The 24,003-nt window shown below is 31.4% G+C and overlaps 2 protein-coding genes across 2 annotated transcripts; both read right to left on the bottom strand.

Annotated features, from left to right (window-relative positions):
* Nucleotides 1-941: 941 nt before the first annotated feature.
* On the bottom strand, nt 942-3,060 carry LOC112741492 (berberine bridge enzyme-like 21). The gene has a single exon (XM_025790505.3). The coding sequence runs from the start codon at nt 2,869-2,871 to the stop codon at nt 1,210-1,212; it is 1,662 nt and encodes a 553-aa protein (XP_025646290.1). The 5' UTR covers nt 2,872-3,060; the 3' UTR covers nt 942-1,209.
* Nucleotides 3,061-8,042: 4,982 nt separating this feature from the next.
* On the bottom strand, nt 8,043-9,805 carry LOC112740267 (berberine bridge enzyme-like 23). Its single transcript, XM_025789040.2, has 2 exons — nt 9,354-9,805; nt 8,043-9,094 (listed from the first exon to the last, which is right to left on the bottom strand). Exons 1-2 carry the CDS (start codon nt 9,657-9,659, stop codon nt 8,108-8,110), a joined length of 1,293 nt encoding a protein of 430 aa, XP_025644825.2. The 5' UTR covers nt 9,660-9,805; the 3' UTR covers nt 8,043-8,107.
* Between the last annotated feature and the right edge of the window lie 14,198 nt (nt 9,806-24,003).

Raw genomic sequence — 24,003 nt, 5'->3', positions numbered from 1 at the left:
GAGAAAAAGAACAAACAAATCTGCAAATAACGAAAACGAAGAAGGAAACAAATCTTTTAAATTTAGTAGTTAGATATATGCGGGATCTCTATATAGCGCGTGTATACAACGTAACCCCTGAAACGCATTTTGGGATTTTATTTGTTAATGAACTTATAAAACATACAAATCATTAGAGCTTGTATGTGGAACTTTTCTGTAATTTTATATCAACTTAAAATTTTAATTAGCACTTTTTACGTCAGTGACCAATTAGTATAACCAAAAATAAATGAGAGGAACGTAGGTCAGACACCAACCGACAAGAGAAAAAATAAGGGTCACAAGATTTAGTTAGCATTTGGAAAGCTGAGAGCTCCGCGGCTGTCACGCTTCCACACCAATTACAAAACTATATCACACATATTTCAGCCAATACCCACTACCCCTCAAATATCCACATCAAATTTCCATTAAAGTAATGCTAACTTAACAGATTTCTCTGCCACATTCACCACATGCCCAATTGCCCATATGATCAATAAAAAACTGTGATATTTTTTATAATGTACAAAAAATGTTTAAAAAGTTATGTAAGTATCCTTTCTCATATAAATATGATTCCTATTAGACACTAAAACGAACCAATAATAATATAATTTCGTTACGTAACCAATAAAGATTCTACCAACTTCTGCCAACTATTGTTTATGGCTGTGTTTAATAAAAGTATTTTTATAGATATGTATAGTGAAAATGTCTTTTTTTATGTTTATGTCTAATCAAAATATCTTTGTGAATGTGTCTCTTAGATATATTAATACTAATTATAATTAAAATATAATAATTAATTATTATTAACAATAACTTGGTAGATAGTATATTGGTACTCTATACTTTTCCATAATAATAAAACTCTTCTATCAATTTACTTTAGGGTATCACTAAAAATGAGAGACCAATTTATGTGTACAAATATCTATTTACTCAAATATTTCTTCAAGTCATCAACTACGATGATCAAATGAATTACAAATTAAATAAAGGCCTTTGTGTGTCTGTCTTTTCTTTCTTTACTGTCGTCCTACCCAAAAAAGAATAAATTACAAAAACAACGACATATATATAGGCCAAGCATACATAAACAACAAGTTATTATAAATATTCACGAGCTAATTATAAATAATTCAATGGTCCAACAATATAACATGATGAAGAGTCTCTAACTGATTAAGCGTTGGTGTTGCTTGGAAGAATTGGAATACTCTGTTCATTCCTGAAGAAGTTGTCAGGATCAACAGCAGTCTTAATCTTGACGAGCCTATCAAAGTTGCCATTGAAGTACTTGGACCCATAAACCTCCCCTTCTTGAAAGCTATGCGCATCAAATGAATTGATGCCAATGTCAAGGTCTCTGTAATTCAAGTACGCACTTCTTGGATTCTTTGACACAAATGGCGTCATGTAACTGTAAAGCCTCTTAGCCTGATTCGTGAAATTCACTGCCGCACCGGCTGACGGATCATCCCAATTCACAGAATATTGAATCTTGAACAAGTTTCCGGCACGGTGAGGGAACGGCGTCGCGTCCGCCGGGGTCTCAGCCATCTTCCCTCCGTAAGGATTGAACACGAACCCAACTTTTCCCAACTCCACCATTCTTTTAAAGATCCATTCCAATCCGTCTCTGGAAATCGGAGTCTGAACGTAATCAGATTTCCTCTTGAGGAAACTCGCAGAATTGAGATTTCTTTGGAGAAGAATCTCCGGCTTAGCGCCGTTGTTGTAATCGGCGTCGTCGTTGTACCAAATCACAGATTCAATCCAACTCATTTCTGTGCAGTTCTCTTTCTTGAGTCGAAGAACAGGGAATTCCTTGCTCAGAATCGAAACTACCTCGTCGGCACCGCCAAGAAAAAGCGCTATAACGGTTGCTCTAACGGATTTCGTTTTCTTAACGATCTTGGAGGTTACAGGCTGCAGAAGCAGCCTCATGAAAAGTCTCTCATCGGTGCTTGGAGCAACTTGTTGCCACTGAAGAACTAAATCAGTTGAATTCTCTTCGTAATATCTTTCAACCTGAAAAACGGTTACAACCTCCGGAACCGTAACTAACTTTATAGTGTACGACAAAACGACGCCGAAGCTGGCTCCTCCGCCACCTCTAATCGCCCAAAATAGATCCTCCCCCATGGATTTTCTATCGAGTATTCTTCCCTTAACATCAACAATTTGTGCGTCGATTACGTTATCGACAGATAAACCGTATTTCCTGAGCATGGCGCCGTACCCTCCGCCGCTGAGGTGTCCACCGACACCAACGGTGGGGCACACTCCGGCAGGGAAGCCATGGATCTTGCTGTTCTTCCATATGTTATAGTAAAGCTCGCCGAGCGTGGCACCGGCTTGAACGACGGCAGTTTCTGAAGATATATCGACGGTGATGGTTCTGAGATTGAACATGTCGAGGATGATGAATGGCTCATCAGAGATATACGAGATTCCTTCGTAGTCATGGCCGCCGCTTCTGATCTTGATTTGGATAGGAATGCTCTTGGCGCAGATAACTGCGGCTTGAACGTGGGATTCTTGAAGGGGAGTGACGATGATCAATGGCTTAGGCGTTGATGACGTGTTCAAACGGGCGTTGCGGATGTAGTTTTGGAGAACCGTGGAGAAGGAAGCGTTGGATCTGTCGAAGACTATGTTGGAGAGTTGAGTTGATGAGGAGTTTGTTTGCTGTGTGAGACAGTGAAGAAAAGTGGGATAGAGTGAAGATGATGAAGATGAAGGAGATGGTGCTGCCGCAGAAACAGAAAGAGAAAGATTTAGAAGTAGAAGACAAGTTGCAACAAAAAAAGAGAGAAAAGGTGAAGATGATTTCTCTGCCATTGGTGGAGGTTATGTTTAGGTACGAATTTGTGCAGAGATGAAAGTTGGGAGTGAGTTAGTTTTATATAGATATATAGAGAGAGAGAAAGAGAGAAGAGGGGGGGGGGGGGGGGGGTGGAAGTTGTGTTTGGAAAGGGGAAGCTTCTTTGCCATTGTTGACTAGTAGTAGTGGGAGAATTGTCGCATAGCATGGATGGTGTTTGGAAAAATCAACCTTTTTCTTTTAATTTAACCAATCATAGCGTTTTCTTACTTACAATCGTTTTCATGTTAAGAAAAGTATACGACCAGCAATTTTATTAAATTTTCATCAATATATAATTAATAAAAAAATGAATAATTTTATATTATTAGATAAAATTTTATATTATTAAAAATATTATTAATTATTAAATTATTGACTATTTCTAATTAATAATTTTACTTAAAAAAAATAAAAGTCAATTTGTGCTCATCAGGTACTTAGTATTAATAATGAGCAGGATTTTTATGAATAAGTTGAATATTGAATTCTTTAAGTTGGGAAAATGTGTTAATTTAGCCAAAAATATCTTTTGAACAAATAATTTTATGTGTGCACATGAAATTGGTCAATATATATAGTTATTAAAAATAATTTATATACATTTATTATCTTTTAAAGTTTCAAATCCTATATTTTAAATAAAAGATTCAAAATTAAGTGCTCTAAGGCAACTTGTTTGCAAAACTCTTAAAACATTTACGAATTTTAACATAATGACATTTAAATATATTGATTTTTAATTTTAATAACAAATTGATTGTTATTTAAAAAAAAAGAAAATAATATACTTTTTCTTTAAAGAATAATTTTTTATTTTGAAGTATTCTTAATATATTTAAGGCTTAAACAAATTTTTAACTGGAAGATTTATCTATATATAATTACAGAGTAATACTATACATCGAAATTTTTTTATGAATTAAGTCCAATCAAATTAAACAATAAAACTTAAAATAATATTAGTCATAATTAATTTTTATTATATTAGACTAATTTAGTTAGACTTAGATAACAAAAAAATTTAGACGTGTACTATTATTCATAATTATATATTACATACTTTCTGTTATTCTTGTAACAAACAGATCTTGACATATTTATTTATTTGTAATACTGTTTTGATCGTAGACTACTAATTATGAAATATAGCATATTAGAAAGTTGATTATTAAACTAATTTAGCAATATATAGATCAAGTAGGACCTTAGCTTTTAATATGATTTATATTTCTTGCATTTTAACGCTAGTTCATGTTTTCTGTGTGCTACATACGGTGCTGTGATTTTTTATTAGCTAGTCACAATCTTAAAGTGACTGTAACTTATCACAAGATAATTTAGTTTTTGCTTGATAACTTTCAAACTAAGTACCTAACCGTATCATTATTTAATTTAAACTCAAAAAATTAAACAGAAACTATATATATAATACAATTATATATATATATATCGTCAATGCATGCAATGATACAAAAATTAAATGAATTGAAGCCCGGCCGGAGTGTGTAATATGTTTCTTTTTTATCAAGCATGCATGATTAACAATATTCCTGTTATGGACAAGCTAAGAATAGCGTATTGAGAATACGAATAAATAAAAAAATTACGTACGACTAAGTTATTAAAACTAATAAAATTATTAAACATGAAACCGTTAAATTATGATATTAAAAGCATATATGAAAGACAATAAATATTTAATTTTTATGAAATTATTTATCCCAAAAATTTAAATTAATAAAAAAAAGATAATATTAATAATTACATCTTTTTACGATCACATTAAAAAGATGTAATAAAAAAAAAATCAGCAGATAATACACTTCACTTTATCATCTAAAATATAAGTATCGTAATGTTTTGCAGTTTATCTTCCTGGCCTATAATTCTAATATTTGTCTGATTAGAATCTCTAAATCTCATTAACTTGTCACTTCTACAAAAGGTACGAACAATCCAAAAAAATTATGTTAAAAAAATAATACTGATAATTTTATTTATTTAATTTGACCCTAAAATCTATTTTATTGTATAACACATAAACTAATTAAGGGTTCCATTACTAGACAAATATATAATTAATCTTTAAAATATGAAAATAAAAAATTGAAAAGTATCCAGTTGACAACAACATTTGAATCCGAAAAGATTGATTATCGGCCAATGATAAATTATATATTTTTAAACATGTTAATAATTATAATTAATACCGTCACCATCATTTTAATTATGTCAGCGTTAGAACTCATAAGCATTAGGGGCAACTACGTATAACCCATAAGCATGTGATTGAATGGTGAGAAAGGAATATATCATGAACTGATAAAAGATACTAATGTATACTTTTATAAAGAGACGTGTACAAACTGTGTATACTTTTTAGACACAATGCTATCTCAAAATTTCTATATATAGTGATTTGATAATGTGGTGAATAAGTTTGACTTTTTTTTATATTAGTTTTGAGTTGAGTAATTTAAGGTTATAATTATTTTTTTATTTATATTTAAATTAATATTAGTTATATTTTTTTACATTAAAAATGTTATTAGCATTTTAGTAGTTTTCTTTTGAGTTTAAATTAAAAAAAAAAACACACATAGGAGACAGATATTATTCTTATAATTGTTCTCTTGATAAAAATGATACTTATACACTACAAATAAAGTAATATATAATTGTTCTCCTTAAACCCTGACTACCGACTAAAAAATCTAAACAATTGAGATTTATTTTTCTTAATTTTTAAACTTTTTTCTTTATTAAAATTAATTTGAAAGTGAAGACTGGTCTAATATTTCATTAGGAGAGAAGAAAATGAAAAATTCGATTTTTATTTGAACTATGATTTTAGAAAATATGTAGAGCAAGAGATGGATTCTAAAAAATAAATATATACTAATATTAATTAATTGTTAATATGAAATTTTATTAATTGTTAATATAATTAATCATGTAAATATTTTAATTTATAAAATTTGAAACTTTTAATTACCTTCACAAAAAATTATAATTAAATTATATAGAGATATTTTAAATTTAGTCGGGTAACGAATTTTCCTTGTGCAAATGTATACTATATTTATTTTCTTTTGACATTTTGATTTAATAAAACGTCAAAAATAATTGCTAGTCACTCTCTACTCGTTTTCAATGGATAAGGAAAACGACTATTCTCGCATAAGCTTCTTCTACTTGTGCAATTCCATGTGCCTTCATCTAATCATGTTTACTTTAATTTGGCCGTGGTTTTGTTCCATTCCACCATTTCATTCTGAAAATTTATATTTTTTTAATCAATATATTATGTTATTTATTAATTTTTTTTAACATGTTGTAATTTGTTATTATACATTTGCATGTGATTCCACCTATACATTTTCACTTTTCTTTGTTCCTTTTAATTTATTTTTTTAGATGCTGACAAAGAAGCAGCTTCGAAAATCTCATGAGATTTATAAGTTTTATTATTATTATTATTATTATTATTATTATTATTATTATTATTATTATTATTAGTTACATTGCTTTATACAAAAGACTGGATGATTTAGAACTAAGCTATATAATAATGTAATGCAATTTACACTAAATTAAAGAGTCCGTATATATTGATATTCTTGAAGTCGAAGAATTTGTATGATCGATATATTTTGAAGCTTTATTTGGTAAAATTTTTTTCTAGAACTTTTTGTATTTTAACACAAACAATTTGTTTTCTATTTAATAAAAAAAAATATTTGTGATGGTAGTTTTTAAAAGATAAAAATATTTTTAAAAATATTTAAAAATGTACTCTTCAAAATTAATTTTTTTTTCTTTTTATCAAACATAGAAAGACTCGAATCCGTGACCTTTTAGGTAAATATGAGAAGATTATGCCATTTGAGTTATAACTCATTGGCAAATTTAGTTTTTTAAAATTAAAATATTTAATATAATCTTATATATTAATAAATATCTAAATTTATGATTATATTTAAATTTGTTATGATTTATTTAAACTTTTAAAAAAATTTTATCAAATAATTATTGTTACATGTGTTAGTTAAAAATCATTTTTAGTTTGATTTATCAAATATAAATACTTTTAAAAATTTATTTTTCAAAAATCAATTTTAATAAAATATGTTCAAAATATAAAAGTTTAACCAAACTAACCCTAATTGGCTAATTGACTAATTCTCACCACTCGAATCTTTATGATTTATTAACAAGAGATGATTGTCAACTTAAATGGAGTTTCATAAAAAAAAATACTGGACTTTAAATGGTGGCGAAATTTTCGCTCCGAAAATGAACTAATGTGGAAGAAAATTATATAATTGTGTTCCGCTGTTTAATTACGTAAGTAGACCAATATTAATTAGAGAATAAGATGGGAGAAATTTCCAATATATGAGAGTTGAATAAGGAAGTGGAGATGGGATGGTAGAGTGGCGTAGACAATTGTCAAATTAAAGCACTCTTTTTTGGGAGAAATTATGGATTTGGAACCAAAATCAATGCACCTTCTACGTTCCTACTGAATAAATACTTTATTGTTTCTCACTAAAGAGAACAAAAATGAGATAATATCGCTATGAAAAAGTATAAGTAGACAATAAAAATTCTAAATAATGTGAATAATGAATGTTTATTTTATTCGGAAATATTTGGTAACCAAAGAAAATCAGCCAAAAATAGCCATAACTTATCTTATTTAGCATTCATTAATTGTTGCGACAATTAATTAATGCTAAACAAGACAAGTTCTGACTGTTTTTTTTTTTTGTCTCCCTAGCATTACTCATTTTATTAAGTGTGCGGATAGTTATTCTAATATTAAGATTTAGGTGGATATTTTGAAAGCGAAAATATTTGGTAACCAAAGAAAATCAGCCAAAAACAGCCATAACTTACCTTATTTAGCATTTATTAATTGTTGCGACAATTAATGAATGCTAAATAAGACAAATTTTGACTGTTTTTTTTGTCTCCCTTTTAGAAGTATAATGTGTTTTTATTTTATTAGTGGTTACCTACCATTGCCCTATTGCTATAGTTAAAATTAAGATCAATCAACCGAAAATAAAATGGAAGACAGAATTAAACTTCAACAAAAGTTTCACTATTTGCATATAGAGCTAATAATACTAAGGTGAATGTAACACTAAATAAGATAAAATAGTAAGTGGAAAAAAATTTTTCTATGGTAAATGATAGAGTAAACTAGTTAAAAGGTGGAATGGACTGCTGATTCCTGAAGAAGTTGGCAGGATCAACTTGAGCCTTTATTCTTGCCAACTTTTCAAAATTAAACTTGAAATATTTCAAGCCCCAAGATTTTGCTTCTTCATATGTTGTGTTGTCTCTGTTGATTCCTAAGTCAAGGTCCCTATAATTCAAATATGCAGCTCTAGGACCCTTTGAAACATAAGCTCTCATATATTCATACACCCTTCTCATCCAATCCACATGTTTTTCTGTTTCCTCATTTGAATCCCAATATATCAAGTACTGAATCCCATATATGCTCCCATTTCTATGTGGAAATGGTGTTTCTGTTCCTGAAATCTCACTCATTCTCCCACCATAAGGTGTTAGAATCAATATTGGATTCTTCTCTTCAAGTAACATGTTCCATAAACCCTCTAAACCTTCCTTGGGAATTGCCTCAGTTACATAATCTGATTTTGCTTTGAAGCTTTGGGATGTTTGGTTTCTCAAAAGCAACACTTCCAAGGGATCATTGATTGAATAGCCTGCAAAGTAAAGAACTGATTGGATCCAACTCATCTCAGTGAAGTTAACATAATGCAAATCCAGTTCTGAGAACTTGTTCTGCATCAATGGTAGAAGATTTTCTGCTGTTCCAAGATACAACCCTGTGAAGGAAATTTGCACTGTTTTTCCACCATAGGATGAATTTGTGACACTCATAACTGAGTGCAGGAAAAGTTCTTTCGGAACCTTGTCAGCAATGGTTTGCCATTTAAGGAAAAGGTTGGTGGTAGCAACAGCATTATCCTTATCTAGTGTGTTTGGAACATTGAAAATTGTCACTGTTTCTGGAACTTGAACAAGCTTCACTTTCCATGCAGTGATCACTCCAAAACTTGATCCTCCTCCTCCTCTTATGGCCCAAAACAGGTCATCACGCATTAAAGTTCTGTTCAGTATCCTCCCATTCGCATCTACCATCCGCGCATCAATTACCTGATCAAGTGATAGATTCAGAAAATTTTAGTAACGAAGACAAAAATATATACAAAGTTCATATTCTCCAAACTTTAGTAGAGGCAAATGTCTTAAAAGACTATATCAGTTTAAGTTTTTGGAAATAAGTGATAATTTCTCGCATTTTTTAATATTTTTATGATAAAAAATCTTGGAATTCGACCTCGTTACCCTAAATCCTAAATCTTAAATCCTAAACCGATTTTATAGATTTATGATAATTTAGTGTGACTCTAACCTGATCGGCAGCCAGACCGTATTTTCTGAAAATGGTTCCGAAGCCACCGCCACTCAAGTGGCCTCCCACACCAACTGTGGGGCAACTACCAGCTGGGAATCCATGGACATTGCTTGTCTTTGCAATTGAATAATAGAGTTCTCCAAGTGTAGCACCTGCCTCAACCCAAGCACTCTCTTCTTCCATGTCAATATTTATGGACCTAAGATTGATGAGATCAATGATTAGGAATGGAACATCATCAGAATCAGATGCGTATGAAAGGCCCTCATAGTCATGCCCTCCACTTCTCACTCTTACTTGCATGCCAAGTAACCTTGAACACAGTATTGCTACTTGTATGTGGGACTGTTCTTTTGGGGCAACAATGATGTCAGGTTTTGGAATTGAACTTCCCAAGAATCTGAGGTTCCTTATGGAAGATTGCAAAAGGGATTCATATGAAGTGCTATTCTTGGTCAATACTACTTCTGCAGTTGATGAGTTTGGATATTTTAATGAAAAGCATTCAAGAAAACGCTTGTCAAGATCAGAGGATGCAGAATTTGCAGGGAGAGTAATTGAAACGAAAATTGTGATTGACAGAAATAGTGTTAAAAATTTTATATGGGCCATATTTATATTTATGTGCCTAAAAACTAATGATGTTAATGACTTTATTTATAGTCAATTTCACACGGCAATTTGGCGTAGGAGGATAATATGAACATTGATATAACCATAGAGGGAGATATTATTAATAATTTAAAACCAAATAACCATTGGCAATTTCAATGTTTATAAGATGAATATTCTCTGGTTCCAGATAAACCTATTAGTAATGAGAGTCTATATGCTACTAAGTTAGTTGTCACCGCCAAACGAGTTATAATTCAAATGACATAATCTCTCCATATTCATCTAAAAATCGCGGATTTGGGTCTCACTTCTAATTTTAAAAAAAAAAAAGTTAGTTGTCACTGATTTTTGGCATCAATGATGATGATGATGCCGAACTTTGAAAAACATATATATATACTATATACGTAAAATTCCTAAAATACCCTTATTTCTCTTTTTTCCTGTTTTACTCAAATTTTTGTTCCATTGTTAACAACAAATAAATCAACAATTTTCGAGTTTTGTTTCACAATCTTAATTCAAGGAGCGGAAACGACTCTTTTTGTAGGTGTCTCAAAGTCTCAATTGTAGTTTCGAAAGTAAAATTAAAGATAAAAAGGAAAACATACAAGGTGCCGGAGGCAAAGTAAAATGCAGAAATTAAAACAAACATGAAATTAAAAAGAAGATGAAAGAAGAAACATGAACGTAAAAGAGAAAAAGACGTAAAAGTAAAGAAATTTTATTAATAAAAACTGAAAGAAAGCAAAGTACAAGTGTTTGAGTTCAGAGGAATTACTTAAGATTCCCAATTTTACTCTGTGATGCCAAGGGACTGAGAGCATTTTGGGTCTCTAAGTGTTTTTCAAGAAGAACTGAACTGATTACGTGTTCCTAAAGCTCTATTTATAGACTAGTCTAATCTCAATGGGCAATTACTCTTTGTATACCACTTGCAGGAAATTTGAATTTCTTGCTTGCTGTTAATTTCAAAATTTAAATAAATAATCAACTATCAAATGATCTAATTTAATTTAAAATAGATATAAATATTATATATAGGAATATTACCAAACAACTAATTATTTATTTTTATAATTTTCTTATAAAAATTATATTTTGTCTAACAAGATGCCCCCAAGATTTCTCACTTGAAGATATGCAATGATTAAAAGTGAGAAAACTTAGTTGTTTATTGACATTTTTTTTTTGATATTGAGAGTCAATTGACATTTTAGACACATCCGCTTGACAGATTAAATGCCTACTAGTAATAGACTTAACAGAATTTCTAAGTCTAAAAAATTTTTACATTAATAGTTGAACTGTCAATGGGGTCTATTCTTTTGTATGAAATTTTTAAGTGTGTCAAATGATATCTGTTCTAATTTCGGCACATTAAATGTGTATCAATTGACATTTGTTTTGACCTTTAATATTTCAATTAAGAGTTTTTTTTTTTTTTTGACACACACTTTCATTGTTTTAATTGACACAATTTTCCTAACTTCAAAAGTAACAAAATCTTAACTTCGTGAAGTCGTTTCTTTCATATGTTAAACTCCAGGTGTCAATTAAATTTGATAAAATTTCTAATCCTATAAAATCTCCACACTAACATTCTAATAGTTTTGACTCCAAGCGCTAAGAGACTCAACAGAATTTCTAAGTCAATTAGGCTTTTGTATTTATGAAGTACATGCTCAAATGTCAATGAGAGATTATTTTTGTCCAAGATCTTAAACTTGATGCATTTTTTTTAAATAAAACCATTCATATCTATTTTACACATCTCAATACTTTCAGGATTAAATGCATTGGTGTCAACTGTCAGCGGCTTGACTCCAGGATTATACATCCTGAACTCCACATGCATCTCATCATAGTAATAGGCACTATTGTCAGCAAGAACTTCTTCCACTCCTCCATCTTCATTTCAGAAAATCAATTTTTGATGTAAAGTGGATGGAATAGCACCCATTCCATGAATCCAATCACGTCCCAAAAGCAAGTTAAAACCAGCCTTTGAAGGAACCACAACAAATAGAGTTGGCCTATTGACAGAACCAACCTCAATTGACAGCAGAACCACACCTCTAACAGAAGAAGTCTTTCCATTAAAATCTGTCACCCCAATGCTACTTTTAGTCAGATCCTTTTCAGTCTTTCCAAGTCTTCCCATCATTCTTTCAGGCATGAGATTAACAGCAGCTCCCCCGTCAACCAAAATCTTATTGACTATCCTTCCGTCAACACGAGCCTTGATATGCAGTGGACGCAAGTGTTCCTTATCATCTTCAGTAGGCTTTTCAAATAATCCTCCACCACACATATTGTCATCTAGCAATAAGCATTCGCTTCCAGGGAAGACATCATAACAATCATCTTCTAATGACTCTACTTCCTGGACTTGACTATACTCCTCAGGCAGTATTGACACCACAGCCATAGGTTGCTTAACACCAAATATTACTTCTAAGCTATCATCAAAACCAGTGTCAAAATTATCAGTAATTAAATCTTCATCCTTTTCTCCCTTGTTTTCAACCATTACCCTCTTCCCAGCAAGATTGTTCTTGACATTTTTATTGTACTTAAGGTGATTAGAAGAATTGCCTGTTTCTACAGACTTGGCCATGGTTGGCAAAGGAGGAAAATCTACTCCGTGTCCCTTGTATGGATCCAAAGGAACATACTCAGGTATATTCTCTTTCTGCTCAAAAGTTGTAAAAGGAGAATATTTTGGAATATTTTGACAGTTTGACCAAGGAGAATAATTAGGAACCTGCTGCATGTTAGGATTATAACAAGAATAAATTGGCTTTGAGGGAACAGGCGCATTTTTTGGAATATATATACTACCTCTGTCTTGTGCATGATTCATGTTCCATAACTGAGACTCATAGTACCTGGGCTTAAAAGGTCTAAGCTTCACCCATTTGTTTTTTCCTCTTACAAAAGCAGTAGGTTGATTCTGCACATTTCTCACATTCTGGACCCATTTATTGTTTGAAATTTTGGTAGAAAGAACTCTTGTCTTTTGAGAAAATCCATCAGGTTTTCCACCAATCATGACCACAGTCTTCATCTTCTGGTTGACGGGTTGTACTCCAGTGTTGTTGACGCACTTGTTCAAAGGAGTTTGACTGCCCAACTTTTGTTTTCCCTCGGCTATCTTCCGCTTTAGCTCGTTAGTTTCATTTTCTTTTTCAGCAATCTTCTTTCTCAACTCAGCCTTTTCTTTCTCTTCAACTTTGTACTTTTCAAACTCTTTTGCAGCTTCCTTGTCAAAAACAGCATTGCACTTTGGGCACATGGCAATGGTGCTGTCAGATTCTTTAATTCTCAACAAAAAATCTAACAAATCCTCACCAGGACGAGGATAAACTGGCTTCTTATCTTGTTCAAAGACTCTCAGGTCTTTATTTTCATTTTTAGCACTAACCATCGTGGCATCAACTTCTACCATGTTGATTGACAAATCGAATGGCTCAACATAATTTGAGTCGGCAGCAAATGGTTCAGTGTCCATCTTCATAGTAGTTTTATCCTCAAACTTCAGTCTTCCCTCCTCAATTGCTTTTTGTATCAAATCCCTGAAACGGACACAATTGTTAGTGGTATGCGAAAATACTTGATGAAACTTACAAAATTTCTTATTCTTTATTTTATCAGTTGTAGGCATCTTTTTTCCTTCAGGTAAAATAAGCTGCTTATCTTTTAATAAAACTTCAAATATTTGATCTGCCTTAGAAATATCAAAAGAATAAGTCTTATTTTCAACTTTAGAATAAGAAGAAACTTTTTCCTTTCCTTTAACAGGCTTCAAAGATTTGCATACATAAGGAGGACCCCCACGTAATTCGGCAATATAAATCTCTTTTTCATCTGAATCACTACTATCAGAAAAACAATCAACATATGCAACCTTTTTTGAATCCCTTTTAAAATTTTCTTTTTCTTTCTTAATTTGTTCTATCTGTCTTACTCTCTCAGCTAATTGGGAAAGATCTAAAGTATGTTGATTAACAAGTTTCTTCCTAACTCCAAATTCTAGCCCATTAGTAGCTATTTTGACAACTTCAGATTCTGGAATCGGAGTAAAACATTTATTCCTCATGTTTCTAAACCGCGCCAAATAGGTATCAATGGATTCTCCTTCTGCACGTTTGACAGAGAATAAATCCGTAAGACTAACTTTCAATTCACCTCGGAAAAATTGATCATGAAAATTTCTCTCTAACTGCGCCCAAGAATGAATAGAATTTGGTCTCAAGTTAGAGAACCATGTAAATGCATTTTTTGTTAAAGAAGAAGGAAAGTATCTCATCTTGAGATATTCATTAGAAGCTGCTTCCCCAATTTCAACAGTATATCGAGCAATATGCTCTACTGTAGATTCATTCAGAAAATTTTGTAAGGGATTTTGAAAATTTTCAACCCCTTGGGAGCTCTGCTTGTTGGACACACTCAGGAAAAGCAGACACAAAATATGGCCTATTCAAGCAACCAGCATTAAATCCCAAACGGTTTAAAACTTGTTCAACATTTCTTGCTAGATTATAATGCCCCCTAAGTTGTTTTGCCTAAGTCTTTCTATCATATCATCAGCATTTTGACCATGTCTAGGCATATGGACATCATAATTAAGAATTGCTCCACTATTTTGATTGACATTATCAAATCTTAAACCCTGGTTATCATTTTCTTCTAAATTTACCACAGTAGCAATCCTATTAACTTGCCTATTTAATTGTTCAATTCTAGTGTTTGTGTTTTCTAAAAGAGGGTTTAAAACAGTCACCATTTGATGAGTTAACATGTTTACTAGATCATAGTGGCTTTCATCCATCTGTTGCCTAACATTTGCTAAAGATCCCACAGTTTGACTAGGTTGATTAATAGGCATTGCTCTTGACATGTCAGGAAATACAGGTCTGGAATTTTCTACCCTAGTGACAGTGGATGTAGTAGAATTAGATGCACTGTTATTTCCTGTATTAATAGAATGTGAAAAATTTTGTTGTGATACGTGTGACCCTGACGCCCCAGAAACAGGTACATTTGACATGCCATATGGATTTTGATAAATAGGATTTTGAAAAGTTGAGTAGAGAGGCACAGGCAATCCTTGTGTCACCATGGAAGGGACATACCCCGGTGGCAAGCCATATGGCGACCACCCCATGGTATTTATGTGAGTTGCATTTAACCCTGTATGGGCATGGCCAACACCATCATGCCTCACTGACATCAAGGTAGGCTCTGCATTTGAAATCACAGGAGAATTCCCAGATTCATTTCCTCTAATCTCATCACTAGAAGTAGAAGAAGATGCTGCAGAAGTATTTGACATGTCAACTGACGCTGATTTCCTTGACTCTGGACGCACAAATTTACTACTGCGCAACCACATGCAAATTCAAAACTCTTGATTTTTCTTTTGACAAACTACAATCTATTGACAATGTCCCACTGGGTGTGCCAATTTGTTTTACTCAAATTTTTGTTCCATTGTTAACAACAAATAAATCAACAATTTTCGAGTTTTGTTTCACAATCTTAATTCAAGGAGCGGAAACGACTCCTTTTGTGGGTGTCTCAAAGTCTCAATTGTAGTTTCGAAAGTAAAATTAAAGATAAAAAGAAAAACATACAAGGTGTCGGAGGCAAAGTAAAATGCAGAAATTAAAACAAACAGGAAATTAAAAAGAAGATGAAAGAAGAAACATGAACGTAAAAGAGAAAAAGACGTAAAAGTAAAGGAATTTTATTAATAAAAACTGAAAGAAAGCAAAGTACAAGTGTTTGAGTTCAGAGAAATTACTTAAGATTCCCAATTTTACTCTGTGATGCCAAGGGACTGAGAGCGTTTTGGGTCTCTAAGTATTTTCCAAGAAGAACTGAACTGATTACAACGTGTTCCTAAAGCTCTATTTATAGACTAGTCTAATCTCAATGGGCAGTTACTCTTTGTACACCACTTGCAGGAAATTTGAATTTCTTGTAGCTGTTTCCGCACTTCTTGCTTGCTGTTAATTTCAAAATTTAAATAAATAATCAACTATCGAATGATCTAATTTAATTTAAAATAGATATAAATATTATATATAGGAATATTACCAAACAACTAATTATTTATTTTTATAATTTTCTTATAAAAATTATATTTTGTCTAACATTTCCAAAACAAAATCTTAACCCTAATTTTGACACAACACACTTCCTCACACATACTCACCAAAACCCTAGCCGCCCTTACCCCTTATCCAACATCAAAACAAAAAAACAGAAAGGAAAAAGAGAAGAGGGCGAGAACCAGAGAGAGAAGAGAAGAGGAAGGAAGGGAGATGGCGCCGGTGGGCGTCTTTGCCATCGTCGTGTCGTCGCGAGGAAGGCTAGAACCGAGGAGAGAGAGAGCCGTGCAAGGAGAAGGAGGCGTCACCGTCCCGTGGAGCCCGCATTGCCGTCGTCACCGTCGAGGTCTTCATCGTCGCCATCTATGGAAGTTCGCAAACAGAGGGAAGATGCGCCGTTCTACCCAGAGCCGCCGCGGAAAGGGTCGTCGCCGTCAAGCCCAGCCACCATCGCCGCCGTTCGCGCCACCAGATCTATCGCCGGGAGAGAAACAGAACACAAGTGGAGAGAGACGGGGCCGTAGGGAGGTTCCGCCGCCATTGGAACTCCGCTGTTGCTGTTGCCATGGCCGCCAAGAAACGCCTAGCCACCGCCGTCAAAGCTAGCCTCGCCGTCATTGTCGTAGTTGCAGATTTGGAGCTTCGAAGAGAGAGGTGTTCCTGGAGAGAGAGAAACGCCAAGGAGGAGGGACCATCCGCTGCTGCACTGTTCCTGTTGCCGTTCGGATGTACCTGAATCAAAGCCATCGTCGTTGCCGCCGGAGTTGTTGGTGCTGCTGGAGCTGAACCGTTCTTGTTATTATCCCGGTCCAGCCTTTTTCCTTGATTCTGCTATAGCTTTCATGTCCTATTATGCCACCATTTAATCTGTCTTGTCCTTGTTTTAATTCGATTTTAGTTTAGCCTGTTTTAGATTCTCAAGACTATTGCCAGCTCCATCTTGTCGTTACTCCGATCCAAATTCTGCGCTCATTCGTTTTATTCTACTTCAATCCTCCTCATCTTGAATTTGGCACTTCAAATTTGGTATTTTCGGTCTCTTGGGACCACATTGTGACTAGGCTTTACATTTATAATTGTTTGATTGTGCATCTATAATTATTTTGACATATATCTATTATGATCTTTGAATTATACTCACTATATTTACCTTGAACAATTTTAAATTGATTAGAATAATTGATTTATTAGAATTAAATAATTTATTTTTATGAAATTTATCGGAACTATACATGAGATTATATATATTTTTATGAGGGTTTGTATTATTCCAAAATATTTGATTTTACTTAAATATATGTTTTTGAAGCATTGAAGTATTTGTTGGTACTCACTTACTTTAAAATTGTGAAATATATTTAAAATCTTTTATGATTAAAAAAGTATGATTGAAAAAAATTTCTAATGAGAAAGTATTATCTGATTTGATTTGATTCGATACCTCATATATTTAAAAGATCAAATATTTGTTGTATTTGAAATTATATGTTTTGAATTGGTTTGGGAGGCTCGTATTAGAAAACTGTAGTTAACGGCAGTTATGACGTTAACCTAGATGCATCTGGTTCAGACCTCAGCTAGCAGGGGCGTTGCTAGCCTAATGTATAGGCCACACGTTAGATCTGTTATTTCGTACGGACACACTAGAGGAAAGGGCTATCCATAGAGGTGGAGTCGTCCCAGTGTGGACTTTTGATTTGATTTCTGTATGAGAACTCCCTTATTGATTCACTTATTATTATCAACTATTATTTTCTAATTAAAATTACTTTGATGATAATGTTTGTATAGTCTCATGTCAATTATAAATATATTATCTAGTCACTGAGTTATAAAATTCACTCCGTTTTTTTTAAATATTTTTCAAGAACAAATATTTGACTACGTGAGATTTTCTATTTAAGAATAATAGTATGCAATGAGTACTTATTCTTTGTTAAATTTCTAAAAATATATATTTCATATATCATAAGGTAGGATCCAACCATTTTTAGTTATTTTAATTTTTTTTGTTAAAAATATATATAATTATTTATTTTAGAATTTGTAAAATATTTGTAACTTATTCAATTTTATTATAGGATTATTTTCCTGAGCGACACAGTATAGGAAGCAGGGTTGAACACCTAATAAGCTAGGATTAAGTTCATTAATTATGCTCAATTTCATGATTATGACGCGAATGTATTATCTCAACTCTGGCCAGAAGAATGTTTTTGGATAAAAAATGTTTGTTGTAGCCCACATACATACATAACCCATTTGCCATTTCTCATTAATTGAGGCCATATGGCATGACAAAAAAAAGGCCATATGCAAAAATGTTAGAACATTGTATGGTTTGGAAAAAACAAATATGGTTATATTTTGTATTTTTAGGATTTTAATATTATTCAAGAAAATCATAAAAAAATAAAAATAATAAAGTTTTATTCTTTATTTTTATTTTTCTTCTCAAAATACTAAGAACTAGAAAATATTAAATATAAAAAATAATTGAAAGTCATAATTCAACTTTTTTTTTAATCATCCTTAATTTTTAAATAAAAAAGTTTTGTAATTTTTTAAATGTTTTCAAAAAATAATATATATTTAAATATTTAATCATTTAAATATTAAAATCATACTTTCAAATATATTCTACACAAGAATATCTCTACAATATAATAATTTTATATTTTATATTCAATTGAATATATTGTTGAATCTATGTATATATTTTATTAGGTTAATGGTTAAATTAGTCCCCGAAAAATAGACTATTCATCAAATTCATTCTTGAATAATTTTTCTCAATCAAATTAGTCTTTACAAGATTTAAATTTAATAGTGTTTGTCCTTCGTCAATGAATTAACAGTTTCTGTTAATAATTTTCAACTTCCGTAACTACCAGATCACCAAAACTTCCTCCTCCAAGGTCGCCGCCTCTCTTGCTCCAATAACAACTTCTGATGATCAAGGGCCTCTCTGGTGATGATTCCGCCATCCGCCACCAGATCTCTCCAAGGTGCTACTCTAGCCTCCAATCAGACTCACCATTTTCAGCATACATAGGTTCAATAATCAATATTATTAAAAACATACTACTACTAGTCTACTACTATTATTATTAATGGTAAAATTGATTGTGATGTAAAATTATTTTTCCTGGCCCTTGCAAGATTGGAAAATGGCAAATGAACAAAAAACAGGGTTTTGGGGAATAAAAAAAGTAAAAAAAAAAATGTAACCTTTTCATTAGAAGAAATCATGAAGAATTAGTGATGCTCACTTTATTGGCAACTATAAATAATTAAAATAATAAAAAAAATTAAAGTATTTTTTTATGGTTACTTATCGCGTCTTTGTTAGAGAGAAATTTTAACAAAATATCTAACTAACTTTATCTTGATAATCTTTTTTGTTCTGATAAGTGAAGTGGAGAGGAAGTGAAAAAAGATGAAATTAATACTGTAAATAGAGAAGTGAAAAAGTTTACTCTCATTAACCACACAAAACAGTATCATTTTGTATCAATTTAACCCTTACAAATTAAAAGTGTGTTGTTTTAGGAGTGATTAACGTTCTATGTGACTTTTGTTAACAAAAAGACAAATACGATTAAATTTAAATTTTTTAAAAACTAATTTAATTAAAAAATTTATTTAAAGACAAATTTAATTAATAATCCATCTTTTAAGATTAATTTGATCATAAACCCATATTCCATTAGGCCCTGCTAGACTCTATTATACTTCATTATACTTCAATTGGATATCTTGTTGAGAAATGGAAAGCCCCATATTTTTATTAGTGTTTTTTTTTAAACAAAAAGCTCAACATAATAAAGTGGAGCACTTAGAAAGTCTAGAACTATAATACAAATACTAAAAAAGAAATCGTAGTTATCTTTGACATTGCTATCAACAACTAGACAGAACAAATTCAACACATAGCTCCTAATCGACTTGGTAATAACTTCCGCAACACCTGCTTCTTGATTCCTGAAAATTCTGGCCTTCTTTTCCAGCCACGTATTCTAAATGATAGCAAAAAAACCAATCAGCTACCTGTTACGTTCGTCTTTTCTTATAAGAGCTCTTGTCCAACTCTCAAAGTGTTGCTTAATTGTTCCTGGAATAGACCAAAATGTATTATAGGCATATAACCAAGCACATCACACCTGTCATGTGAACTTACAGCCAATGAATAAGTGAAAATTATTCTCAATTTCTTTTTTACATAAAACACAAAACATATCCATGTCATCAATAATGTCCAATCTAGTCAACCTTTCCTTAGTATTGATCCTACCAACTAACACAAACTAGGTGAATAGCTCAACTCTTGATGGTAGTAGTCCTCTCCATATAAATATAGTGAAACTATAACTCGTAATGTCCTCTGGGAGAGTCTTAGCCTGCAAAATCTGCACAAATGAGTTAGTAGAATAAACTCCTGATCTATCAAATTTTCATACTATTCTGTTCTCCCTCTCACTTGTTAACCTGACAGATTGTAGAACCCCATGAAGTTGGTTAACTAATTCCAACTCCCATTAGAATAGTACTCTTCTCCAATGAAAGTTTCATATCCACTCTAACTCATCGCAGAACCCACAATCCCCTACTACAGATCCGACTTGGTTTAAAACCGAAAAAAGCCTTGAAAATACATCTTGCAACACACTACATGGTAGCTAATTATCTTCCCAGAATCGAATTCTTGTAACATCTCCTAATTCTAATGATAACTCTCTGACCATCTTATCTCTCACCTGCTATTCTCTTATCTGCAATTGACAAATATCCCTCCACGGACTACCTTTTTTAGGAATCGGTTGACAAGAAAAAAGGACATTTGGATTCAAGTAATAATTGTAAGAGCACACAATTTTCTTCCATAATGGACAATCTTCCTTTGAAAAGCGCCACCACCACTTGAATAATAATGCTGTATTTGGGAGTACTGCATTGCCCACACCCAAACCCCCGAAGCGTTTTGGAGCTTGCACAATTTTCCACCTCACCAAAGGTACCCCATCCCTTCCGTCCTCATTACTCCACAAGAATCTCCTCTGCAAAGATATCAACTTATCTGCTACTGCTATGGGCATCTTATATAAGTTAAGGTAGTAAATCGGCAGACTATTAAGCACAGATTTGATGAGTACCAGCTTTATTAATCGTTTTGGCTTTCCACAAATTGAGTTTCTCTTCTACTTTGTCTATAATAGGTTTCCATGTCTTGACCAATCGCGAATTTGCTCCCAAAGAGATAGTAAGATATTTGACTGACAATGTTGTTTCTTTACATCCCAACAAGCTACACATCCTGTGTGACCACTCTCACTCGCAATTAACTGAAATCAAGCTAGATTTATCAAAATTAATACTCAAGTCAGACATCATCTCAAAATACTGCAGAAGCCGCTTATAATTGTAAATAGTCTCCTCTTTCGGGGAACAAAAAAATATTGTGTCATCCGCAAATTATTTGACATATTAATATATTATCCTATTTTTTCTATTATTTAACATATTTGGTTAGGAGTATAACTGGATAGGGTTGATTTGGGTTCAAGATTAGAGTGAAAAAATTTGTATCCAAATAAATTAGGAACCACCTAGATAAAGACACTTAAAATATTTTTTTTAAAGATATTTTTTAATTTTTAAAATTTAATATATATAATCGATTAAACTGTATTATTTTTGTTAAAATTAGATTAGACAAATCAATTTGACTAAAAAATCGATAAATCAAACTTTGAACCAATCTAAATTAATATTCTTTTTTGTAGAACTGACTATAATACTCTTATTTTATATATATATTAAAAACCCTAAATCCTAACCCTATGACGGTATAGAGAGAAGAAAATGATTAGAATTTAGAATTCTCAAAAAATATATAATAGAAGTATTTTAGTCATTTTCTATAATAGGGGTATTATAGTTATTTTTTATTAAAAAAATTAATTTAGACCGATTCAAAATTTAATTTACTAATTTTTTAGCTAAATCAATTTGTCCAGTCTAATTTTAATAAAAATAATCCAATTTAATTAATTACATGTGTTAAATTTTAATTGCTAAAAAAAAAATCTTTAAAAAAAATATTTTAGGTGTCTTTATGTGAGTGGCTCCTAACCAATTAAAAAATAATTTGATTAATTTGGATTGTATTCACTAGTTTTTTTTAACTCATGTTCATTAATTGAATACCCAATTAGAATAAAATAAAAAAAATATATTTTAAAAAATTTTAGAAAAATAAATAAAAATGCTATAAATATTTTAAACAAAGAAGAATATATTAACATTATAAATTATCATCACAGATCATCACTATAACAAATTAACATTATAATAGTTTAAAATTATAAATTAACATCATAGACCAATACTAAAAATTAAATATTTTTTAAAACTAAATATATATAATAATTGGGTATTTATTTTTTTAGTTGTTCACAGTATTTCTTAACCTGATACGCTAAGGATTAATCGGCTGTGGATTTGAGCTTTATTTAAAAGTCTGTCGGTTAATAAATTGTTACATGTATAAAATGAAATTTAAACTCTGACACAACGGACGAATGAATTGAATATTCGACCAATCCAAATTGATTATAATTGGATATTCATATTGGGTTGATTTTCACAAAATTCAAACTGATATCCAACCCAGATAGAATCTAATCGTTTTAACATGATTAGCCGTCGAATATTAGAACCTATTAAATTAGATCAATTCAATTTTATAGTTGAATAATTGAATTACGCAAATTCACTTACAGTCCTAATATGATTCGTCATACAAGAATGCCTTGTGCTGATGACCTTACCGTCTTTTCATATAGTTTAATAATAATGTTAAGGAAATAAAAAAATAGTTAAAATTTATTTTATTTAATATTTATTAATTATTATAATAATTAATAAATATTAAATAAAATATTGTTATTTTTTACTTTTTTTTTGTTATTAAATATTTTTTATTTTTAATTGAATACTAAAGTTAATGGACTTTGTTAGGTAGATAATGATTTTTGTGAACAATGTGAACAAAGAGTTTTAAAATTGACCTAATAATGTGAACACATTATATCCTAAATTATCCATCTAAATCTTAATATTAGGATAACTATTCAAACATTTAATAAATTGAACATCTGATATATCTATTGTTGACGTTATTTAGTATTTTGATTGTGTATCTATATTTTTTAGACTTAGTATTTTTTTATTGGCTATTTCCGAGGACAATCACTTTGGAATTGAGACAACATATCTTAGAATTATGTGTCCTACACTTCTAGTTCTAGATCTCACGGCAGTGTTCAAAGTCTAATCATTAAAATATGATATTTGTGAAATCACTGTGCATCTACATTTGCATGTAGATGATTTGGGACACTCATACATTCTCAAGACAAGACTCCTAAGTCCTAACTACTTGTGGCTTTAAGTTGAAGAAAAATTAATTTGTTTTAATACGCAACACTGCCGTTTAACTAAGAAAATAATGCATGCATGAAGCAATGTCTTTAAAGTTTAAACATAACATTCCTTGACAATAGGACAAGATATAGACTTCTATCTTTAATTTACCCAAATAACAAAAGTAATTTTATTAATTAACTAAATTAGATCTTAGCTTATACATGTTCACCAACTCTACTTCACATTCTTCCCACTAACTAAGCAAAGATACAGTCAAATTGAACAAATTATTATTTTTTATATGCATACATGATTACGGTTGTCTTACTTGGCAAAGTTGATCTGAATATAATCCACCACTATGTTAAATGGCACATTAATCATCCACTCATAGTTCAAAATGGTTTATTAAAATTAAATCTACAAGAAGCTTGTGGCTCTTATTTAAAGAATCCATATAATTTGAACATTAAAATTTTCATTCT

The sequence above is a fragment of the Arachis hypogaea genome, chromosome 14 (genome assembly GCF_003086295.3).
Source record: "Arachis hypogaea cultivar Tifrunner chromosome 14, arahy.Tifrunner.gnm2.J5K5, whole genome shotgun sequence".
NCBI classification, from domain to species: domain Eukaryota; kingdom Viridiplantae; phylum Streptophyta; class Magnoliopsida; order Fabales; family Fabaceae; genus Arachis; species Arachis hypogaea.
Note: the sequence above shows the minus strand (reverse complement) of the source record. Positions and strands in the feature narration are given on the sequence as shown.

Bases quoted from the DNA above. Each gene is read 5' to 3' on its own strand.
- LOC112740267 (XM_025789040.2), bottom strand. From the start codon at position 9,659: ATGCAAGTAAGAGTGAGAAGTGGAGGGCATGACTATGAGGGCCTTTCA. The intron at 9,095-9,353 runs GTTAGAGTCACA...TCACTTGATCAG, and splicing joins ACGGTCTGGCTGCCGATCAG to GTAATTGATGCGCGGATGGT.
- LOC112741492 (XM_025790505.3), bottom strand. From the start codon at position 2,871: ATGGCAGAGAAATCATCTTCACCTTTTCTCTCTTTTTTTGTTGCAACT.